The sequence below is a fragment of the Hemitrygon akajei genome, chromosome 10 (genome assembly GCF_048418815.1).
Source record: "Hemitrygon akajei chromosome 10, sHemAka1.3, whole genome shotgun sequence".
Taxonomy (NCBI): Eukaryota; Metazoa; Chordata; class Chondrichthyes; order Myliobatiformes; family Dasyatidae; genus Hemitrygon; species Hemitrygon akajei.
In genome coordinates this window covers 73,864,300-73,889,651 of record NC_133133.1, presented here as the reverse complement: position 1 = coordinate 73,889,651, position 25,352 = coordinate 73,864,300, and the positions used below count along the sequence as shown (strand labels likewise).

The 25,352-nt window shown below is 42.2% G+C and overlaps 1 protein-coding gene across 2 annotated transcripts in view; it reads left to right on the top strand.

Moving 5' to 3' along the window:
* Nucleotides 1–25,352, top strand: part of gabrb4 (gamma-aminobutyric acid type A receptor subunit beta4) — a 169,227-nt gene that overhangs the window by 120,656 nt on the left and 23,219 nt on the right. For both annotated transcript variants that reach the window (XM_073058481.1, XM_073058482.1), the window contains exons 5-8: nt 3,921–4,003; nt 9,881–10,018; nt 14,616–14,768; nt 17,820–18,064. In XM_073058481.1, coding sequence (XP_072914582.1) covers nt 3,921–4,003; nt 9,881–10,018; nt 14,616–14,768; nt 17,820–18,064 — 619 coding nt within the window. The remainder of the gene's footprint in view (nt 1–3,920; nt 4,004–9,880; nt 10,019–14,615; nt 14,769–17,819; nt 18,065–25,352) is intronic.

The window sequence follows — 25,352 nt, the reverse complement described above, 5'->3', positions numbered from 1 at the left end:
GACATAAAGAATTCATAATCACCAACATTGAGCTGGGAATCACTTTAAGAGGCTAGTCTGACGTGATGACATTATTTCATGAAGCTGTTTACCGTGCTTTGTGTTCAGGTTTTGGAGTACAATAAAGGCTTGTTACAGTCTTTCCTAAATATAAAATGACTTCCTGTCATTTTATTTGCAAAAACTTGTATTCCTACTGAATTGCAACACCTTGCCCTTGTTTGCATGAAATTCCATCTGCCATTTTTCAGGCTGGTTGGGATTCTGCTGCAAGTTTTGATAGTCTTCCTCACTGTCTGCTACACCTCCTATTATGGTGTCATCCACCAGTTTCAGTTAATCAATGTAACACTCGCTTCGCCGAGTGGCTTAATATAGGGGGTGATAACCCCTGGCCCGTCAAACTTAAGAAATCTTGTGTAGGTGGATGCTGTGCAATGTGTCCCCTGTTACAAATCAGTACCCCCAAATAACAAACAGTACACAATTTGCGATTAAACGATTAAGCTTTATAGCTCTTACTTTGACTATATGGTTAGTAGAGAAACAAAATATAAAAGAAAAAGGGTCCAAATCTTATTAAACAGTCTGTGCACAAAGTTGGAGCTCACTCAGTAGTCCTTCTTCCACCATCGGACTCCTCCAAGCATCACTGACCTTCGAACCCCCGCTCCGAGTTCACCCCATCCGGCAGTTTACCAAATCTCTCCATTTGCGTCTTCTCACTTCATATATATCTACTCCCCTTCCCCTTCCCCCTCCCCTTCCCCCCTCCCCTTCCCCCTCCCCTTCCCCCTCCCCCTCCCCTTCCCCCTCCCCTTCCCCCTCCCCTTCCCCCTCCCTCTCCCCTTCACCCTCCCCTTCACCCTCCCCTTCCCCCTCCCCCTCCCCCTCACCTCCTCCCCCTTCCCCTTCCCCCTCTCCCCCTTCCCCCCGCCCGCTCCCGCAAAATCCGCTCCCGCAAAATCAACTGCTTCCAGAATCACAAGACAGGGCAACAAATTCCTGATTGGCTAACCTGCATCCACAGTCCTGTTATCTCCAGCCATAACCCAAACATTGCTGCTACAGAGAAACTGTTACTTCAGCAGTGAACATTACAAAGAAGCCATTACATTAGCAGTGAAACGTTACAGTGCGTTACACACATTATCATCAAGATCATTGATAAAAATGAAAAAAACAACGATGGAACAGCAGCAATCCCTGTGGCACACCACTGGTCACAGCCTCCTGTCAGAAAGGAACCATCTGCTACCACTCTCTGGCTTCTCCCAACAAAGTCAATGTCTAATCCAATTTACTACCTCATCTTGAATGCCAAGTGAGTAAGTCTTCTTGACCAACCTCCTATGTGAAACCTTGTCAAATGCCTTATAAAATCCTTGTAGACAACATTTACTACCATGCCTTCATCAACTTTCCTAGTAACTTCCTCGAAAAAGATTGATTAGACATGATTTACCACGCACAAGCCATGTTGACTACCCTAATCAGACCCTGTCTGTGCAAACATTCTTTTATCCAGTCCTTTAGAATACCTTCCATAACATTCCCACTACTCATTCCAGATGCACTAACCTATAACTTCCTGGTTTATTTTTAGAGCCTTTCATAAACAGTGGAACCACGTTAGCTGTCCTCCAATCCACCGGTACCTCACCTGTCGCACGAGCCCCTGCAATTTCTGTACTTGCCTCCCACAGGGTCCAAAGGAACACCTTGTCAGGCCCTGGGGATTTATCCACCCTAATTTGCAAACATGTCTTCCTCTGTAATCTTTATAGGGTCCATGACTTCACTGCTGCTTTGCCTCATTTCTACATCCGTCTCCTGAGTACAATGATTTTTTTTTGGCTCCGCACGTAGATTACCATTCTGATCTTCCACGGGACCACATTTGTCTCTTGCAATCTTACAGCAGGTTAAATAAAGATCAGTGTATGCAGCCCTGAGATTCATTTTCTTGTGGGCATACTCAATAAATCTATAGAATAATAATCATAACCAAATCAATTAAAGACCGTCTGACTAGTGTGTTCGACTAGAGTGCAGAAGACAGAGTGCAAAAGACAGTAGATGCAAAAAGAAGAAATAATAATAATAGATAAAAATGCAATAAATATCAAGAACATGAGATGAAGAGTTCTTGAAAGTGAATCCATTTGTTGTGGGAATATTTTAATGCTGGCGTGGGTGAAGTTATCCCCTTTGGTTCAAGACCCTGATAATTGAAGGGTGATAACTGTTCCTGCACCTGATGGTGTGAGTCCTGAGGCTCCTGTACCTTCTTCCTGATGGCAACAGCAAGAAGAGAACATATCCTGGATGGTGGGGGTCTCTGATGATGGATGCTGCTTTCCTGCAACAGTGTTTCACATAGATGTACGTAAAGGTAGGAGGCCTTTAGAGTGATGAACTGGGCGTTATCCACTACTTTTCCATTCAAGGGAATTGGTGTTTCCATACCAGGCTGTGATCCAGCCAGTCAATATACTGTCTACGACACATCAACAGACGTTTGTCAGAATTTTAGATGTCATGCCAGATCTTCACAAACTCCTAAGGAAGCAGAGGTACTGCATGCTTTATTTGTAATTGCACTTGTGAGCTGGGCGCAGGATAGCTCCTCTAAAATAATAACACCTAGGAATTTAAAGTTGCTAAATCTCTCCAGCTCTGATCCTCCAATGAGGACTGGCTGATGGACCTCAGGTCATATAGTCCAAGCCTGTGCAACCTCTCCCAATAGCTTAGTCCCCAAGTGCTGGCAACATCCTGTAAATCTTTTTAGCACACTTTCCAATTTAATAGTATAATTCTTCTAACTTGATGAGCAAAACTGAACACAGTATTCCAAGTCGGCCTCACCTGTGTCTGTAACACACTCTGTGCTGTGAATGATGAAGGCTAGCATGACGAAAGCCACCTTTGCCATTTGCCTACCCATAACTACACTTTCACAGAGCCATATATTTGTGTTCCAAGGTCCCTCTGTTCTGTAGTGCTCCTGAGGACCCTGCAATTTTTGTAGAAATCTTACCTTGTCTTGACTTTCCAAAATGCAACACTTCACACATCTGAATTAAACTCTATTTGCCACTCATTGTCCCGCTTACCCAGCTGATTCAGAACCCGCTATAAGTTTTGAAAACCTTCTTCACTGTCAGTAATGCCATCTTTCCTGGAGTCATGAAAACACAGAATTGTTACAGCACAGAAGAAAATCAGTCAACCCATTTCAATAGATATTGGCTCATGGTAAAGCAATCCTGTTTGCATTATTCCCCAAGTTACTAATCAGTTTTCAGATTTATTATATAGAAGTTTTCAGTGATTGAAGTGAAATGAATTAGAGGGATCTTTTAAGGTATTTAAGGAAATTAATAGTGGAAGATCTGGGAGCAAGTTGAAGGATCTCCTGAGAAGGTGATGGATCTGCCATAGGCTCTTATTTTACTTGAGCAATTATTGATCATCTAACCTCATTGACTGAGAGTGTCTAGGCATTGTTGTCTTGATATCACACCAGTAGTACCTTGATTCAGAAACATCCATCGAGTCCCTTCAACAACAAGATGATTGTGCTGGCAGCTGTTATTTAAATGTAAAGCTGAAGTTTCAGATGCAGGGAATCTGAGGTAAAAAGAGAAAAGGCTGATCAGGCAGCATCTGTGAGAAAGAGGCAGGGTTAATGCTACATCAGAATGTCCTCACCTCTCTCTGTCTCCACAGACCCGGCCAACATTTGTTTCAATGGAATGAACTGTAGTGTGGTGACACAGAGAAAACTCGCTGCCATGTTGTGTTGCTAACACACAACATAAATAACTCATAGATTGAGCGGAACATTCAGTAGTGTCTGATACAGAATGATCCTTGTGACTGAAGCCCAAGTGACTGTTTTCCTTATCTACCAGGATCACCACCACAGCTGCTTGTATGATGGATCTACGAAGGTACCCCCTGGATCAACAGAACTGCACTCTGGAAATAGAAAGCTGTAAGTATAGAAAGATTTCCAGCATCGTCCCAGCCACCTGAATAACTATTGAAACCATTGAGCAAATGACAAAAAGCTTGTTCAAAGCTGTAGATTGATATACAGAGACCAAGAATTGAAAGCAACTTCCAAAATTTAACATTCCAACAAAAAGTCATTGGCTTGAAACATTAGTCATCAATCTGTCATGGAGTTAGTTATGCACAGAAACAGGCCCTTTGGCCCATCATTTCCATACCTATCCTTTTCTTTGACACCCAAGTAATGGAAAAATAGGTTTTTATTATCTATCCTATTTATTTCCCTCATAGTTATAACTACTTCTATCAGATCACCCTTCAGCCTCCTCCACACCAGGGAAACAAGCCCAGCCTATTCAGTCTTTGCTTATGACTGAAATGTTCCAACTTCTCTTTACCGTGGTGACCACTATTACAAGCAAATTCGGTTTCTTTTGTGTGAGGTGCTGAATGTTTCCAATATTTTCTATTTTTACTCTGGAGCTTAGGGCAGTTAATGGAGGAAGGAACATATTTAGTGATAGTTAAGAGGTTGGGAATGGAGAGAGCTGAAATGTCATGTTGTAGTAGTGTGGCAGTTGATGACACACGTACTCTATATGTTGAATGACAAAGCCATGGAAAAACTATGAAACAAGGACGAGAATTTTAAAATTAAGGCATAACTTAGTTAAATAGGGTAAAGAAGAAGCTCTAAGTAACACACACAAAATGCTGGTGGAACTCAGCAGGTCAGGCAGCATCTATGGAGAGAAGAAACTGTTTGGAACACTTGCTTTCATCAATCAGAATATTGAGCATAGGAGTCAGGACATCATGTTACTGCTGTACAAAATGTTCGTTGTGTTATATTCGGAGTACTACATGCAGTTTTGGTTTCCCTGATATAACAAGGATGACATTAAACTCAGTGACCACTATATTACGTACGCCTGTACACCTGCTTGCTAATGCAAATACCTAGTCATCCAATCATGTGGCAACAACTCAATGTATGAAAGCATGCAAACATGGTCAAGAGGTTCATTTGTTCAACCCAACATTAGAATGGTGCCTTCTGTACTTAATAAAGTGGACAGAATGTATATTGGATAGGGGACAAAGAAGATTTATGAGGATATTAGCAGGACTGGAGTGTTTGGTTAGGCTGGGACTGGAGCATAGGAGGATGATGTGTGATCTTTAATAAATGTATTGAATCATGAGGGACTGGGTAAAAGTGAATACCTAACGTCTTTGTTTCTCAGAGCAGAGGAGTCCAAAAACTAGAGGAACAGGTTCAAGTTGAAAGGGGAAAAGTCTAAAAAGGATCTGTGGGGCAGATATTTTGACTCAAAGGCAGTGGGTACATGGAACAAGCTGCCAAGGGATATGGCAGAGGTGAGTACAAGTGTGACATTTAAAAGGCATTTGGTCATTTACACGGATAGGAATAATAACAATATGGACCAAACACAGGTAAGTGTGACTAGCTCAGTTAGGCAAGCTGATTGGTGTAGACAAGTAGGGCTGAAGCATGTATTTCCTTGTGTTTCCGGGCTCTGCTCTCTCTGAGTCAGTGAGCCTCTGGATAATGAGTGAACCGGGCTAAGGACACAACTAGATTACTTTAGGCTTAAAGGGAGAGATGTATAACCTTGGAATAGACAATGTACAGATAAAATGAGCATGGCAATGGGGTTCAACTGAAGCAAATGATGCTACAGAGTTGGCATTATGTGGCCATAGAGGTGAGCTGAAGACAGGCAGAAAACCAGAACTTCTCACCAACCCCCCTTACTGTCTCTGAGAAAGTGGTTCTCTTCCTGACTTCTCATCTTGGAAATATTCTTTTCCATAGGTGCTGCCGGAGTTCCTCTGGCATTTCGTGTGTTTTGCTCTTGAAACTTCCTGATTTCCTTGGCTGCATAAGTCTAGGGAAGGCACTCTGCGGTCCCGCCAAATTTGTGAGACTGAGACTGCTCTCCTGCCCCAAACTCCGGTTTGTGTGGATGCTGTGTAATTTGCTACCTTGTTACAAATTAGTTCCATGAAATAATAGACAGTACACTGCATATGATTAAAGGAATTATATTCATGAAACTTAACTTAACCAAATAGTGAAGAAAAACAAAAAGAAAAGGGCCCATTCTAATTAAACAGTCCAATGTATACAAGTTGGAGCTCATCTTCAACTTCCGTCACTCAAGCGCTGTGGTCAGCGTGAAAGCACACACCACCTTCCGAACGTTGCTCGCAATCCATCTCGAACAAACGTGTCTCCCACCAGATCGTGTTCCCCCAGCGTCTCCTCTCTTCATCTCCTCTGGAACAAAAGCCCAAGACCAACCTTAGTGTCCCTCACCAGAGAAACCTCCCCTCAGCTCTCCCATCCTAACTGGATGGCACATATTCCTCTTCATCCCTCATCTTCAACAATAACTCGAACAGGCTGAAAACAGAACAGACTGCTCTTCCAGAATTGTTAAATGAAATACCTACAGCATAACAGTAAAAATAAGAGGCATTACACTCTTCTTGACTTATTGCATTCCATCTGGTGAAGGTGTTCCACAGCGCACTTGAGGAGTGTAGGTTAGTGTTTGCTGTACACCTAGACTTTACTAAAGTTTTCGACAAGATCCCATATGGTAGGCTGATCCAGAGGATTAAGGCACATGACATCCATGAAGACTTGCTAGATTAGATTCAAAATTGACTTTACCATAGAGGGTGAAGGGCAGGAACAGAGGGTTGTTCTGATTAGAGGAATGCAACCAGTGGTGTTCCACAAGGGTCAGTGCTGAGACCTACGTTGTATGTGATAGATATCAATGATTTCAATGAAAAATGTGGCTGATTACTAAGGTTGCAGATGTTTGCAATTTTTTAAATTATGAGAGGTACACATAGAATCTATATCCCAGGGTAAAAATGTCAAATACTAGAGAACAACACACACAACACACAGCATTTTGTGTGTGTTGTTGTTTGAATTTCCAGCATCTGCAGATTTCCTCGTGTTTGCTCTTTAAATACTGGAGAAAACAGCTTTAAGATGAGGGGCAGAAAGCTTAAAGAGGATTTGTGAGGTAATTTCTTTCACACAGAGAGTTCCAGGAGTGGAGCTGGAAGCAGACATGACAGTGTAATTTAAGAAGCATTTAGACAGACAGGTGAATAGACAGAAAATAGACAAGTATAGATCGTGTGCAGGCAGATAGGTTTAGCTTAACTTGGCATCCCTGCATAAATGCAGAGAAATTCCAATAGTTTCTGCCAAGATTTGGTCTTTTAGTCAATTTAATAAAAACGTTGAGAAATATAGTTGATATAACAATGGGCAGCCACTCTAATTACTGTAATCCCTGTTGAATACTGAAGAGCTATTTCTCTGTAAATCTATTCACATTGGTTAGATTAGAAATGTCTGCAAATCAAAATGGGTTTCAATACAGTGACTGATCATTACCCTATCAGCATAGGGCTCATACTTGAAAGAGGTCATATCTTATTTTCATTAAATTGTTTTTGATGAGTATCCAAGCATATTAAATATTCAATACTCACTTTATAGAAGCCACTTCCAAAGTAATAATAATCAGCCAACAATAATATTTGACTAATAGGCCAAGTCTCGGCAGAAACTATTGTATGTTCTCCGGCATTTATCCAGAAAAGGCAAATTCAGGAGTTAATCACAAGTGCATTGTCGTAGTCTAGGTTCCAAAAGGTAAGCCTGTCAGAACACCTAGTGGTACAGAGAAGTCTTGACAGCTTTGACAGACTGCGAGTCTGGGGCATACCTGACCCATTACAGCTCTGTATTCGCTCGCCTATTGAGCCGGTTATGTTATGCAAAGCCCTGCCACCAACTTAGTGGAACATTTAAAACGTCTTTGGTGCTGTCTGCGTGGAGCTTTCAAGTTCTCCTTGTGACTGTCTAGGTTTCCCCTCAGATACACTGGTTTTGGCCCGCGTGCCAAAGACATGCAGGTGCATTGACTGCTGTAAATTGCTGCTTGTGTACAGGTGAGTGGTAGGGAATATAAAGTTTGTGTAGGATTAGTGTAAATGGGTACCTGCTGATCAGTACAGACTTTGTGGGCCTAATAGCCTGTTTCCATGCTGTATTTCCCTGTCATTCATTCGGGTCCAGATGTCTTTAGTTTGTATTTAATCTTTTATCACATTATAGCTCAGTCATTCCCATAGGTAGAGCCAGGTTAGTGTTCACAGGTAGAGCCAGGTTAGTGTTCACAGGTAGAGCCAGGTTAGTGTTCATAGGTAGAGCCAGGTTAGTGTTCACAGGTAGAGCCAGGTTAGTGTTCACAGGTAGAGCCAGGTTAGTGTTCTTAAGGGTGTGCAGGAACAGGATGGGGCCTTCATCACTAGAAACATCAAGCATCAACAATGGATGTCCAGGATTTTAGTTCAGAACCCTGATGATCATGAGAGACACCCCAGCTCTAGCACTACATCAGCCTGTCTTACATCCCGATCTGAATCTGGCAGTAAGTGCCTCACTAATTCATCCGTTTCAGCAGCTGGCCCGTGTATTCGTAGCCTATGAGATCCATATGTGATGTAGGTTCTCCCTGCCAATCTGACCCTTGTGAATGGAAGCTCTAGGACCCCAGTAAATGTCCAACTACCTGTTCTAGCCTTGTTTGATTTGAAAATGTCAGAGATCTTTAAAAGTCAACTCTGCTTGAATTCAGATTCAGTTTTATAGGGAATTGGTGAGATCCCATCGGGAGTATAGTGGACAGTATTATTCTCCTCATTTAAGAAAAGATGTTAATACTTTGAAAGGAGCTGAGAGATCTTTCACTAGACGGGGCAACACTATAGTGTAGAGGTTAATGCTGCTGCCTCACAGCAGCAAGGAGGCTGCTATGATGCTGACGTTGGTGCTGTCTCTAAGGTTACTTGTTATGTCTCTGATAGCTTGGATTTTTACCAGGTGCCTCCCACAATTTAAAGAGGTTCTGATGGATTGATCGGATAGACAATGTTTTATGTTAAAGGAAAAATGCCTTGATTAGCAGATTATAAGTAGGTGGGAGATGAATGGAAGGAAAGAGGGGAGTAATACAACCAATAGGATTGTTCGATGGGAGCTGGCAAGGACCAATGGGTGTCACAGCCTCCCTCTGCTCTGTTATATCTGGAATGGGCAGACAGGATTTAACAGACTGAAATGCAAAAGAATGGTCGGTCCTGAATGGTCTTGGGAAGGTGAGTTTGGAGAGGACCTTTCCACTGATGGGAGAATCTAGAACTAGAGGTCACTATTTCAAATTAAGATGGAGTTGGAGCAAATATTAAAAAATGATCAAAGCAGTGTATTTGGAAGTTGTTTCCTCACAGGGCAGTTGAAGCAGAGGCTCTCAATTTTAAAGAGAAAGATCAACCCTTGATAAAGGGTGAAAGGTTACTGGGGATAGATGGGAATGAAGATTAAAGATTATTAAATCGCAGATCTGGTTTGAAAAGCTGTAACCTAATTCTAGTCACAAATCATACGTTCAGCATCATTTCACACTGTAAATTCAATGGGTCAAATGACCTAATTCTGCTTCTATGTCCTAATTTTCACTGATGTGATACTTGAATTATACAGCATGAACAAAGGCCCTTTGACCCAACTCAAGCATGCCCTCAAGGTGCCCATCAAAGTCATTTTCATTTGCCTGCATTTGACCTTTATCCCTCCCAACCTTTCATATCCATGTACTTGTTCAAATGTCGTTAAATGTTGGTATTGTCTAATTGTGTGATTGATGTGGTTCAGAATCCAGTGAACTGTGAGTGGAAAGGGCCTGTCACAAATGAAGAATAGATATCACTGACTCTTCTCTTCTTCTCCTTGTAGATGGCTACACGACAGATGACATTGTGTTTTACTGGAAAGGCGGGGATGCAGCAGTAACTGGTGTGGATAATCTGCAACTGCCTCAGTTCACTATCATTGAGTTGCGGCTAGTGTCGAAGGAAGTGGCTTTTGCAACAGGTGAGCTGAGCTGTTGAGTTTTGGGTGATGAGACCATTCTGCCTGAAGGCACTAATCTTACTACCACTTTAAAATTCCAAGCTCTGAGCTCTGGGCAATCGTGGTTAATCTGTGCCCAATTTCATCCAGGCAACAGGGAAAGGGTATAACGGCAAAACTCTCATCACTGAAGTTCAGCTACACTTTGAACATCCAGCACCAAGAATGACTTATTCTTGTTTTAATAGCATCTTTCTTGTTAAAGTTGTTTATAATTTATGCTAACTTTGCTTGCATGAGAATGCTGCTTAAATGATGCCACGTGCCTGTGAGGCTGCTGCAAGTGTGTTTCTCATGCAGCTGTGCAGACACGCGTAGGGCAATAAACTCAGCTTCTCATTCTTTTAGTGCAGAGACGATCAGACAGTGCGACCTTGCGCACCCATGCAAGGCTCAGATGGTGACAGCATGTGATCTGGCATTTCTGGCTCTCCTTAAGTACTTGGACCTCTACAGGAATCACAAGTGCCACCATTCCCTAAGTGTACAATCTGTTTGAAATTATGTGGGAAAAGAAAATTCTCATTGCCGACGCCAAGTGTGTGTGTGTGTGTCTGTGTGTGTGAAGTTTGTAGCCCTTCGCTCTCTGTCTTCTATGTTTCAGTCACTGCTCCACGGGGCTGACCAGCTCCACTCTGCACCGCTAGTCAAGCAATCCTGCGGACAGTGGGAGTCTTCCAGAACAGTCTTTATAACTTCATTGTCCCGGAGGCTCAATGGCAGCAACTGGACTTCATTTCAATCTATAAAACCATGGCTTGGCATGTGCTTCTCTCCTCTCACCAGTATTGAGCCAGGGGTCTACCCTGATTCATTGAACAATGTGTGTGCGCCCTTTACTCTGGTGGAGTTGTTGGGTCTCCGTCACGACAAGCTTTTTCCACCAATCTTTTTGGTGATTGCTCATCGTCTTGGGCATCTGAAACCCCTCTGCAGGTTTTTTTTTAATGAGGTTGTGTTGCTAGCTCGACACTCAACCCAGACACGGATGGAGAGCATGCAAGGGAACCGGCCGGATTCAACTCGGGACCTCTCACCCCGAAGTCCAGTGCTAATGCCACTACGCCACCAGCCGACAACTTCATTGAAGAATACGAAAACCAGAACCCCCTAACACTGGGACTGCTTACACTGAGGTGAAATTTTATGCTGTGTAACACCTGTAGCAGGCAAAAAGGAAGAGCTATACAATTCTATAACCTACCAACCAGCTCAGAACTCTCTAGCACTTATTTTGTGGAGGAGTTTTGAACCTTGTGAGCATCCATACCCTGATGGAAGCAGAGTTCCTGTATGCTGCATCAATGGAGTCATTAGAGAGAGAGAGAGAGAGAGAGAGAGAGGGAGAGAGATACAACACAGAAACAGGACCTTGGGACCACCAAGACCAAACTGACTATCAAACACTCATCCTACAGTAATCTCATTTTATTCTCCCCACATTCTCATCAGCTATCCCAACTACAAACCCATGGTGTAGACCTGGTGAAAACCCACTCAGTCACTGGGAGAGCATGCAAACTCCACACAGAGAGCACTTGAGGTCAGGATAGAACTGGGTCTCTGGAGCTGTGGCAGTCATGGATAATGGAGGACCATTAAATATCCAATAGGGGGGAGGCTGTAAGAACATTCTTGCCCTGTGTGGTAGTCAGGGGTAACAGTTGAATTCCAAAGACAAGATTGGGTATTTACAACTACCCTCTGCCAGAAGTGTCAAGTCGATGATCTATCTCCATCATGGGCGCCACAGTAGCGAGCGGTTAGCACAATCAGGGTGCCCTGGAGTTCGGATTTCAATTCCTGCACTGTTTTGTAAGGAGTCTCTCTACATCCTCCCTGTGGAATGTGTGTGTTTTCCCCGGCTGCTCTAATTTCACAGTCCAAAGACGTAAGTTAATTGGTCATTGTAAATTTTCCCATGATTAGATTAGGGTTGATCAGAGTTGTGGGGTTGCTGGGGCTAGAAGAGTCAGAAGGGCCTATTCTGCAGTGTATTGCTAAATAAATAATTAGGCTAAATAGTAATTGTTAAATAAATAAATAAACCAGAGTTGTCGAGGGTTGCTGGGTGGTGTTGCTTGAGGGACTGGAAGGGCCTATTCCACTCTGCATTTAAAAATTAAAACTCTCAGCTTCCTCCGATGGTGAGATCAAGGAATTCAGACAGTGTTGACTATAGTCAAGTCTCTGGGACCAGTGTTCCAGCTATTACACTGCAGATGCATTTTAGAACCAGCTGCACCTTTAGTCAAGCGTCTACCCAACAATATTGAAACTGGCTAGGTACCATGTTCACAGAAAGGGCTTGTACAACCTCATCGATTACCACCCTATCACTCTGCTCTCAATCATCAGAAAAGTGATGCAAGGTGTTGCCAACAAAGTCATCAGGTAACATTTACTCACCAATTACACTGGACAAAGATTTTGCTTCCTGAATACTTTTGGGTGTATCTTATGGATTTTAGGCTGCAGGAGAATTTCCCTGTCATGCATCAATTTTTTTGAAATAGCCTATATTTGTTATTTTGATTCATAATTCAAGTCAGAATAACTGATGCCAAGATTAAGAAAGGCATCTTTGATGGTCCATGATTCAAACAGGTCATTCATGACAGGCAAATCGAAGAACTTCTAGTGGGGCTGGAGAAAATCACATCGAAGGCTTTCAAGGATGTTGTTGAAAACTTCCTTGGCAACTGCAGAGCACCAAGCTGTGTGCAGTTGGTTGACAACATGCTTCAAGCATACAAAACCATGAAGTGCAACATGTCACTAAAGATTTGTCTTCTACAATGACGAGCACGATGAAAGGTTTCACCAGGACATTACAGTCATGGAGAAACGATTTCAGGGCAACTGGAATCCATCAATGTTGCCTGACTATCATTGGACACTTAAGGGAGAAGCCTCAGACACTGAGTACAAATGAAAATCATCAACAAAACATTTTAGCTTAGTTGAACTATTGCAAAGCGTCAGCACTATTATGTAATTAAATGCATTATATTCAATAAAAGTTAATTTCTTGTTTCTCCAAATTCCTATGTGATACAAGTCGTCTGAAATTATATTTGTGTTCAGCTTCAAGCTGAACACAAGTCTATCATAAGCAAAACAAAAAATCTGTGTAAACAACACTTTCAAAAAAAAAATGTTGTACAGTGTAACTTGCTCAGCAATACCTAGTTTAGGTTTCACCAGATCTACTTGAATCCATTCTTCATCACACCTTTGGTCCTAACGTGGATCAAACAGCTAAACTGCAGAGGTAAGGATAGCAGCCCATGACATTAGTCATCAGGAAAACACTTACAAATCTATGGGACTGGACAATGTACAAATGTACAAAAGCAAATACAGAAAAAATAGTTTCGATTGTCATGGAGTCATAAGGTTGTACAGCACAGAATTTGGCCCTTCAGCCCATTATAACCATGCTGTACATTTCTGTATCTACAGCAATCCCAATTGTCCACATTAAGTCTGTGTCCTTCAATGCCTTGTAAGAGGTCAATGGCCCCAGGGCAGAACACTGAACCACCTTCAGTTGCTTTATCAGTGGCTTTCCTTCCATTAGAGTGTGGGTGTTGACATTGCTTGAGGTTCACAACTTCTCAACAAGTGAAGCAGCACATATCTTCATGTGGTAGGACCTAGACACATGTAGGTCCGGCTAGGCAAACCTACCATCAACCAGTTGTGCTACAAAAGTCTAGCCCACCTACCTTTGACCTTCAGTGGCCTTCTCCGTGTGAAACCAGGGACCTTACAGGGTCGGCGTTAACTCAGTTGAAATAGCCATGTATATAGTGTGGCTAAAGAGCAGGCCAGAGTCTGGGTGTCATACAGCCTTGCCTCCTGAGAGCCTAAAGCCTTTTCACCATCTACAAGACATAACCTCCACTTGCCTGGATGAGTACAGATGCCACACGCAAGCAGCTCAATGATTGTCACCTCACCAACCATCTGAAACAATCATTCTTTCTCTCCCCAGTGGCTGAGAAATAGAAAGCAAAAGGACGTGGTTGGTAATCCCTGCTTTGATATCATACAGTTTTCACAGTTAACCTTCGGCTGCAGGACACATTGCCCCATGTTTACAGGAAGATCGCCTCAGTCTTAACAAAGTATGAGGTCAGATACTGAGTATTCTTAACACAGCCAACTCCAGTTGATGTAGCCCATATAATTGAAGTGTTTCTTTGTGTTCAGCTGGGAAAAAGTGCTGTACCCGAAGTCCAGAGGTGGAATCTTTCCACCACGATCTTCCAGCCTCTTCTACCTCCCCAACTGTCTGTTGTTGCTCTGTCTGTCTTTCATTTATGAACTGTGTGTGTGTCTGACTGTTTTTGTGTTTGTCCTAGCCATTGCTATCCCTGTCCTGAGACCACACCATGGAGCTGTGTCTGCCCTATGCTGTCCCTGGTATGCTTCTATCAGGTCTAATCAGTATCTAAGCCACATTACTCAAGGTGCCGGAGTGTAACAGGACCAGATCTGATGCTGTTTCTCTGTGTATAGCAGCATGCTCACGTTGTGCTTTCCCTTCCAGGATCCTATCCTCGGTTATCACTCAGTTTTCGGATCAAGAGAAACATTGGATACTTCATTCTGCAGACGTACATGCCATCGATCCTCATCACCATCCTCTCCTGGGTCTCCTTCTGGATTAATTATGACGCCTCTGCTGCACGAGTAGCCCTGGGTAAGTGCCCTGAAGCAGAATGAGCCAATTAAAATTCTGCCAACCTCGTCTCAAGCAGGCTCACTGAAGTTGGAAGTCTTTCCTGGTTGCATCCAGTAATATGCAGGTGGATTGGGAAAATCAGGTTGGTGCTGGATCCCAAGAAGGGGAATTTGTAGAATGCCCACATGATGGCTTTTTAGAGCAGCTTATGGTAGAACCCACTAGGGAAGCAGCTGTTCTGGATTGGGTGTTGTGCAAGGAACCGGAATTGATTAGAGAGCTTAAGGTAAAAGCACCCTTAGGGGAAGTGATCATAATATGACAAATCCACCCTAAAACTTGAGAAGGAGAAGATGAAGTCAGAAGTATCAGTATTACAGCAGAGTAAAGGGAATTACAGAGGCATGAGAGGGAACCTGGCCGAAGTTGATTGGAAGGGGACACTAGCAGGGATGACGACAGAGCAGAAATGGCTGGAGTCTCTGGGAGCAAATCGGAAGGTACAGGATAAATACATCTCAAAGAAAAAGGCGTATTCTGAAGGTAGGATGATATAATTGTGGCTGACAAGAGAAGTCAAAGCCAACATAAAAGCCAAAGAGAGGGCATATAATGGAGCTAAAATTAATGGGAATTAGAGGATTGGAAAGCTTTTTAAAAACCAACAGAAGGCAACTAAAAAATCATAAAGAAGGAAAAGGTGTAATACAAAGGTAAGCTAGCCAATAATATAAAAGAGGATACCAAAAGTTTTGTTAGATACACGAAGTGTAAAAAACAGGTGAGAGTAGATATCAGACTGCTGGAAAATGATGCTAGAGAGGTCGTAATGGGGGTCAAAGAAATGGTGGACAAACTGAATAAGTATTTTGCATCATTTCTCACAATGGAAGACACTAGCAGTGTGCCAGAAGATCGAGAGTGTTGAGGGCAGAAGTACATGAAGTTGCTATTACCAGGGAGAAGGTGCTTGATGAGCTGAAAGGTCTGAAGGTAGATAAGTCACCTGGACCAGATGGTCGTCACCCAGTCTTCGGAAAGAGCCGGCTGAAAAGATCATTGAGGCATTCGTAATGATATTACAAATATTACTGGATTCTGGAATGGTTCTGGAAGACTGGAAAACTGCAAATGTCACTCCACTCCTCAAGAAGGGAGACGAGCAGAAGAAAGGAAATTATCGGCCAGTTAGTCTGACCTCAGTGGTTGGAGTCGATTGCTAAGGATGTGGTTTTGGGATACTTGGAGGCACATGGTAAAATAGGCCACAGTCAACATGGCTTCCTTCAGGGAAAATCTGGCCTGATAAATATCTTGGAATTCTTTGAAGAAATAATAAACAGGATAGACAAAGGAGAATTGGTGGATGTTGTGTACTTGGATTTTCAGAAGACTTTTAACAAGGTGCCACACATGAGGCTGCTTAACAAGTTAAGAGCCCATGACATTACAGGGGAGACTGTAGCATGGATAGAGTGCTGGCTGATTGGCAGGAGGTAAAACATGGGAATAAATGGTGTCATTTCTGGTTGGCTGCCAGTGACTAGCGGTCTTCCTCAGTGGGGCTATGTTAGGACCCTTTCTTTTTACGTTATGTGTCAATGATGTGGATGATGGAATTGATACCTTTGTGACAAAGGTTGCCGATGATATGCAGATCAGTGGAGGGGCAGGTAGTGTTGAAGAAGCAGAGAGGCTACAGATGGACTTAAACAGATTATGAGAATGGGCAAAGAAGTGGCAGATGGAATACAGTGTCGGGAAGTGTATGGTCATGCACTTTGGTAGAAGAAATAAAAATGTAGACTACTTTCTAACTGGAGAGAAAATTTGAAAAAAAAGTCTGAGGAGAAAAGGGACTAGGAAGGCCTCGTGCAGGATTCCCTAAAGGTTAATTTGCAAGTTGAGTCAGTAGTGAGAAAGGCAAATGCAATGTTAGCATTCATTTCAAGTGGATTAAAATATAAAAGCAAGCATGAAATATTAAGGCTTTATAACTCATTGAGGCCTCATTGGAGTTTTGGGCTTCTTATTTAAGAAATTATGTGCTGATCCTGGAGTAGGTTCAAAGGAAGTTCACAAAAATGATTCCAGGCTTGAAACACTTATCGTAGGAGGAGTGTTTGATGGCTCTGGGCCTGTACTCAGAGGAACTCAGAAGAACTCAGAAGAATGAAGGGGTATCTCATTGAAACCTACCGAATCTTGAAAGGCCTCAACAGAGTAGATTTGGACAGGATATTTCCTGTGCTGGGGGAGGACACAGCCTCAGAATAGATGGACAGCCATTTAGAATGGCAATAAGAAGGAATTTCTTTAGCCAGAGAGTAGAGAATCTGTGGAATTCATTACCATAGGTGGCTGTGGAGGTCATTAGGAATATTTAAGTCAGAGGTTGATAGGTTCTTGTTTAGTCAAGGCATGAAGGGATATGGGAGAAGTTAGGAGATTGGGGCGGAGAGAGAAATGGATCAGCCATGATGAAATGGCAGAGCAGACTCGATGGGCCAAATGGCCTAATTCTGCTCCTATATATTATGGTCTAGTGGTCTTCCTGCCCAAGCTTCACAGCCTGGACACGTCCCATAATGTTCACTGTGAACTTTAATTTACAGTCCTGTCCGTGTAGAGTTTGCACGTTCTCCCTTTGATGGCGTGAGTTTCGCCGGGTGCTTTGGTTTCTTCCCACATCCCAAAGACGTGGGTTTGGTGAGTTTCGTAGCTGCTGTAAATTGCCCCCTGGGGTGTGGGCGAATGGAAGAATTCACATATACTTGATGAGAATATGGAATTAAAGAAAACAAGGTTAGTGTAAATATTGGTATGGACTGGATGGGCCAAAGGGCCAGTTTCTGTGCCGTATGATACGTAATTCAGCATTTGAAAGGTCACCACTGGAACTCCAGCTGACCTCAATTAAAACAGTGATTGTTCTTCAAACGAAATAGCTGCCAGTATTTTGGAAAGTGCTGAGATGAAGAGAAGTGTAAAATAAGTACAAAGTGTTTGAGGCATTGTCCCTCCTTGCCCAAGGAGCTTATTATAGTTCCCTCACTGTTTGCATTACAGGAGTCACAACTGTCCTGACAATGACCACAATCAACACCCACCTCCGGGAGACCCTCCCCAAGATCCCATACGTCAAGGCCATTGACATTTACCTGATGGGCTGCTTTGTGTTTGTCTTTCTGGCCTTACTGGAGTATGCCTTCGTCAACTACATCTTCTTCGGCAAGGCGCCAACGCAGCAGAGGAAACCAATGGGAAAAGTCAGCAAGAACAATGCAGAGAGGGGCCGGTTCACAAACACTGGGGTGAGTGGTCGTTACCTTGACAAAATCAGATCCTGGAACATAGAAGCTGGGCTCAGCTAGGCTTTCTCTTGAAGCCACCCCTTTCATTCAATTTCCTTTCATTTCCTAGGGCCCAGCTTCACCATCTCAGCCTGGAAAATGCCATGACTCTGAATTCCAAACCATTCCCTCTGATTTTAGCCATTACTGACTGCTCCTTATCCTAAAAAATGTGCCTGCATAGTACAAAGAAAAGTGAAGCACATCATCTACATGATGAGGAGTTTGACATAGATGGGTCTGGGAGTCTGAACGCATAGAAAGGTTAGCACTCAGAAAGAGCAAATAGATAGGAACTCTAGCAGAATGGTATTGCTAAAAATTTAAACAAAAAAATATGCAGGGGTAATTAGAACAACAAATATTCAGGGATATAGTTCAGAGTTGAAAGAATAATAGGGTTGTCATTTTAGTGGATTTTTAACTTTCCTAACATAAGTTGTGATTTCTATACTGCGAAGGGTGGAATTTGTTCAGTAAATTCACAAAAGTTTCCTTGGGCAATATAGAGAGGTCCTGCTAAGGAGAGTGCAAAGCCTGACCTCCTCTTCAGCAATAGTGCGGCCCAATACTTTGGGAGTAGTGACCAATGTTTTATTAATTTTAACATATTTGTTTAAAGAACTTGTTCAAGTTTGTGAACTGGGACAAGGCAAAGTTGATGGTATGAGACAGGAGCTTGCAAAGGTCGATTGCAGTAGGTTGTTTACAGGCGATGGGAACAAAGGCAAATGGGAGAATATAGTGATGAAGTGGAGAGAGGTCAAGGTCAGTAGACCTGTTAGAGTGAAGGGCAAGGCTGATAGGAGTAGGGAACCTTTGATGACAATGGGCAGGAAAAGGAAGGAAGCATGGGTCAGGTGCAGGAAGTTGGGAGAAAGTGAATCCTGAAGGGCTCGAAGGGCTGCAGCAGTGTACTCAATAAGGATATCAGGAGGGTTTGGATAAAGGGGCATTAGATAACTTTGGCAGAGAAAGGAAATTCTAAAGAGATTTTATAATTATATTAAGCAAAAAGAGTAACTGGAAGAGAAAATACACTTGAGGCATCTGCTTTTATGCGAGGGGTGATTAATAAGTTCGTGGCCTAAGGTTGAAGGAGTCAATTTTAGAAAACCTAGCGCATTTATTTTTCAACATAGTCCATTCCTATATGCACACACTTAGTCCAGCGGTCGTGGAGCATACAGATCCCTTCTTTGTAGAAGTGGTCCACATCAGGGGTGATTGATAAGTTTGTGGCCTAACGTAGAAGGAGATGAGTTATTAACTTCAAACTTTCTGCGTTATCACTCAAAGAGTTGACCTGCACATGCATGTAATGAGAACGTCGTGGACCTCCAAGTGGTGTACAGCAGGGGTGATTGATAAGTTTGTGGCCTATGGTAGAAGGAGATGAGTTATACAGCTCTCGTTACATGCACGTGCAGTTCAACTCTTTGAGTGAAAATGCAGAAAGTTTGAAATTAATAACTCATCTCCTTCTACCTTAGGCCACAAACTTATCAATCACCCCTCGTATTCATTTCCTACCAATTCAAAAACTGCAGTGTCCCAAAGACTACTTGTTCACCCGGTAATTTGACATACCACAGGATCTCTCTCTCTCTTTCCCCCTAATAAGGGAAAAAGAGGTGTCCCCATTTCACAGCAAGAGGGGAGACATAGTACCTTTTACCAACAAGTACCTTTATTGTCTCAGTGGAAGACATGTGAACCAATACCTGTGTGCACACCTACTAAGTTGTCCTGACCTTCCATGAACAGTCCATGAACAGAAATGTAATACCAGTTAAAACGGGGTTTCTACTGCTGGCCATATGTTCATTATAGTCATGTTTCAAAGCTCCATGTGTCCGTGGGGCATCTCATTTCTGTGATAGTTGTCCTTCTACAGAGTTACCGCCGCCAGTACACTTGAAGCATCTACTTTTATATTAATTTCTTACCAATTCAAATATTGTGTTCCAGTGTCATTAGCTGTAGGTCATGTGTCTGACCTTTAACACCTTGCTATTGGCTCTGCTCCAGGCCAGCCTCCATTTCCTATGCTCTTTCCAGCAAGTGACAATCAGTAATTTATGGCTCTTTGATCTCAATCAGCCACCAGCTTGAATCACACAGACCAGACACAGACAGTATCATTCACAAACCTGCATGTTATATCCAACCAAAGAACACCTCAGAAATAACTTCATATTTGGAAATGATTCCTAGTTCAGCAGATTACCTGAGGCACCATTGTGTCGACTTTAAAACACTGAGCAAGCTAAGAGACTTTAAATCGAAATGGAGAACAGAGTGTCTTCATAAAATGGCATCCTTCATCTCCTGCCTCATAGCAAGGACAAAGGCAATTGGTCTGTTTGTTTCCACTGTCCTTGATTCATTCGAATTCACTGATTTGTAGACTGGAGTTCTTTCTGGCCACCATCTCCCTCCTCTTGATCAAAGGTATTAATCTTAGGATCACTATCCTTCTCTATTCTATCGACTACACATAGGACTGCCATGAATCCCCAGCAGGTGTGCAACACTTATACATAAGTAAAGGTACCATTTACTTACTGAATTCATACACTCTGTCTACAGGCAATTGTCCTCTACTACAAAACCATCACCCTATTCCTTTTGCACAACTTCAGCCTTTCACTTTCTAAAGGTGATACAGAGTAAACAATAGAATTATCAGCGTACATAAAATTAATATCACAACAGCATACGATACTATCCTCACCCATGGACGTATATGAACTTCTGATCCCCAATTCCAAAACTTAACCCAAGAGTCTGTCTCATGCAATATGTCATTTGCTTCATCAGTAAGTCACAGTGTGTCTTTATACATTTTGTTTGTCTAGCCCATTGATGAGTGATCTCCTTTACCTCCTCCATGACCAGTCTACATTCAAATGAGAAATCAGAAGCAATCAGTAACAAAATACTCCCACAAGTATTGATCCATATCAGTGCCTTGGATTGTGAAGTTTTCCTTCATTACTCTGTCTCCTGCTGGCTGAGGCAAAGATCATCCTCCAATAATCAGATCTGAAGTGCAGCATTATGACTTTCCAGGGACACTAGTTCTAACTCCTTTTTGCTGTTACTATACATGTCTGTCCCACCAATGCATATTGTAAGAAAAGCTCATTATTTACAGGCAGAATTTACAGTTTAAAAAATTCCCGTAAGTACTAAAACCACAATCCAGAAGCTTCTGTTTTTTCATCTCCTCTCGACGGCCCTGTGGTTTTCCCCTCTTGATAAATCTATCCCTGCCCGATACCATCCATAACAATAGTATGTGTTACTGGGTTACTTAAGAATATCCAGGTCTTCTCATGATATTTATCCACATTGTGAACTCTTTTCAAAGAGTAGATTGAAGTATTTCCGTGTCAGGGAATATGGAATGCTACATTGACATAAAACCTTCCTTTACCATCATCACAGGTACCCAGTACTCCCTTTGGATAATGTAAGGCTTCTGATATGACTCAAGGGCACTTTTCCCCAAACCCTTGCGATAGTTGCTCATCTGATACCCAATTTGGTACTTGATGTGCATCGAGTTGTAATAAATTAGTGCCAATCATGCTGAGCAACCAATTGGTGTATATAGCACAGATCACAGCTTTATGCATTCCTGTAGATATGAGATCCATGTAGTCAATTATCAAATTCATGATATCTTGAAGGGGCTTCAGAAATTTAATTCAGTTCAGAGTTGCCTGTGATGCACTCCAACCAATTTGATTAGTCTGCATCTGATTCCGATAATTTTCTCCAATAACATCCCACATTTTCTGCTGAAGGTTTCCTAACTCTGCTGTATCTAAGGTATTGACCATTGCAAGCTTTGCATAACATACTTCCACTAATTCCAATGGTCCCCTTTCTCTATTTTTGACTGACTTAAACTCAGTCCTGCTTAGTTGTCACCCAAGAAAATGAGTAAATACCTGTCCCATTGAGGACGAGCACCATTCAAGCACCATCATTTCAGTTAGATTAAAAATTACCTGCACATGCCTGGTACTAAAGTGACAAATTCCCTGTATCTTCTAAAACTGATCCTACTCCATTTGTGTTATGCTGGGTCTCACTACATTTAGACACAGGTGTAGTTCCAGCTACTTGAAGTTGCAGGTGGTCAAATTTACATTATTTGGATCATATTGAATCAAACCTGTAAAACACTAGTGTAATTGCTGCTCTTATTTCCAGTTTTAAGTTTCAAACGTAAGCCATTTTAAGTCCATCTCTTTTATTTATTTTCTAGTCCATCCTATCCAGGCTCCCAATGTCTTTGGACTCAAGCCATCCATCTTTTTTTCCCTTTTCCTCACCCAGTTTCATTTCAGGATCGGGGAGGCAGGAACCAACATTTTTTTTCTTTATTTTCTTGACAAACTACCCTGACTCTCAGACTGAGAGAATGGAACAACTTCTCCTTGGCCACCATCTACAAATGTTTGTACTTCGAACAGCTGTTCCAACCCCAAATCTACCAAGTGCATCAATTGTCAAGTCTCCAAAATTGTTCATCAATGTTACATGCCAATTCGATAACATTCCTGTTTCTCCCCCACCAATTTCAACTGGGTGATGTGATACCATCCCCTTTTATCTGGAGAAGTCAGTACCCTGTGTACTGATGGACTTGCTTTGTCTATAATTTCAGAGGGCCCTGCAAACCTTGGATTTAAAAATGAGGTGTGCTAATGTATTCCAATCATCACATTCTCCTGGACTTAATTCTATGGGTCCACTTCTGAGACAAAGTAGGCTTTACTCTTTTGCCTCTTCTTTCTTAGTTGATAGGCTGCCACAAAATTGGCCTCTTTCACTATTCTCTACTAATTATTGTCCTCACTTTTCTATCACAATTCCATGTAATTCAGGTTCTGACAAGTCTAATCCTGACAACTCCAACCCTCTCATGTCTCTTCTGGTCATGTTTATAAAGGGTGTATTCCCTGTTATCATCAGTACATCAGGCAAAACTACTTGCCCTGTTGTTCCATGTGGTTGTACAACTTTGGCCGTCATTTTTTTTAAATGCTTGGTTTTGCTTTCCACAATTCCACCATGGTCCATAGAGTGTATGAAATCTCTGCTTGATCCCGAAAAGGACCATGGCATCTTGCAGTATCAGGGCTGTGCACTGTGTGCTGTGATCTGATTCCATACTCGGAGGTTATCCCCAGTGAGTGAAGACCCTTCCCAATAAGACTTCTGCTGTGGTTTTGGCCATGTTTGTCCTAAACGGTAAAGCTTCCACCCACAGTGAAAGTACCTACTACTACAAGAATTTATTTGTAGCCTTCTGTCAACATAATCTATCTGCAAACTTGTCCAAGGTCCCTCCTCTGGTCTGGTATGTCAGAGAGCTCCTTTCTTTACATTTCCTTTTAATTCTGTATCCTCTGTTAAATGCATATCTTAATTTGTTGTTCCTTCTGCCTTCCCATCTCCCAATCTGTGGCTGCCATTCCTGCCTACCCTGCTTCACTAACTCATCAGATTCCTTATTCCCCTCAGGGGCTAATTTAGACTGGACTTTTACCTTTATGACTTTGTATTCTATCCCCTTTGCTTCTTTAAATATATACTGCAGCAGAGTAGCAGATGGGAGGGGTTTTCCATCAACTGAAATAAACCCTCTTATTTCCCAAAGAGGCAAATGTTCAGTAAGGCTATTACAAATATACATACTATCAGAATGTACGAGGGGTGATTGATAAGTTCGTGGTCTAAGGTAGAAGGAGTCAATTTTAGAAAACCTAGCACACTTATTTTTCAATATAGTTCCTTCCTACATTTACACACTTAGTCCAGCAGTTGTGGAGCATATGGATCCCTTCTTTGTAGAAGTGGTCCACAGCGGGGGTGATTGATAAGTTTGAGCCTAAGGTAGAAGGAGATGAGTTATACAGCTCTCGTTACATGCATGTGCAGTTCAACTCTTTGAGTGATTATGCAGAAAGTTTGAAGTTAATAACTCATGTTCCAATCTTCACAAAATGTCAAATTCAAGTTCCAAATTTAACTGTCCCCCAATTAGCAATTTCCCTGAATGCCATTTCCCTTTGGAACGTGAGTGTCTCATATCCAGAATGAAGATGCACAAATTTCCGTCATATTCCGTCAAAATTCCGCCAGTGTGGAATCTGGGATCCTGCAAAATCAATTCCATGGAAATCAAAGAAACTTGAACCAAAAACACAAACAAAACAAAACACAAAAATCCATGTTTGCACTGCTCTTCTTTAAGAACCTTCCACAAGTAACAACAAAACACTTAATTCACGCCACGAAAAACTTTTTCGCATTTTCCAAAGAACCAAGGAGCAAAATAAACCTGCTTGGTGGGGGCCCCAACACATTCACATCAACACATTAATGCAATCACTTAGGGCACAGTCTCTTAAAACAGCTCCCTCTCCCGCTCTTCGCTCTTGCGCTCTCTCTCTCTCTCTCCCTCTCTCTCTCTCTCTCTCTCTCTCTTACACACTCTCACTCACTCTCTCACTCTCACTCTCTCTCACCCACTCTCTCACACTCACTCTCTCTCAGTCACCCCCTCACACGCATTCTCTCTGTCACTCCCTCACTCATTCTCTCTCAGTCACTCCCTCACTCACTCTCTCTCAGTCACTCTCTCACTCACTCACACATGGCCAGATTTTACACATTAAAAAACATACAAACCATTCACACTTTAAACCATTCCAGAAAATCTCTTGTTCTTAAGGGTTAAACCGTTACCAAAATATTCAGTAACAATCCGTTAACATTGAGGAAACATGTTGCTCTAAACCTTTAAAATAAAGAAATATTGGAAGTTATTCACAAACAAGAGAAAATCTGCAGATGCTATTCATCGTGCACAAGTAAACAACATTCAACAAGTTTAAAGCATGAAATCCCCACGTTAACCAGATTATATTCTGACCCAATGTAACCCCAGTCTCTGATTTTTGTTTCGATTTAAATTACATGAGCTGTCCTGTGTACAATTCCAAACATAATGACCCATGTGATCATAGCTTAGGGCCAAGGTGCTTTCCAGCGCTGTGCTATTTCCCTTATAAAATCTCTCTGCTGGCTTCTCTCCTGACCTGCATCTCCCCACACGATATCTCATGCATTTTCTCGAAGCGAAAACACTTCAGCTGCCTCTGGGGTATTCCTAAAGTTAAAATCGAGCTCCCGTAATTTATTTTCCCATGCTATGATCATTTCC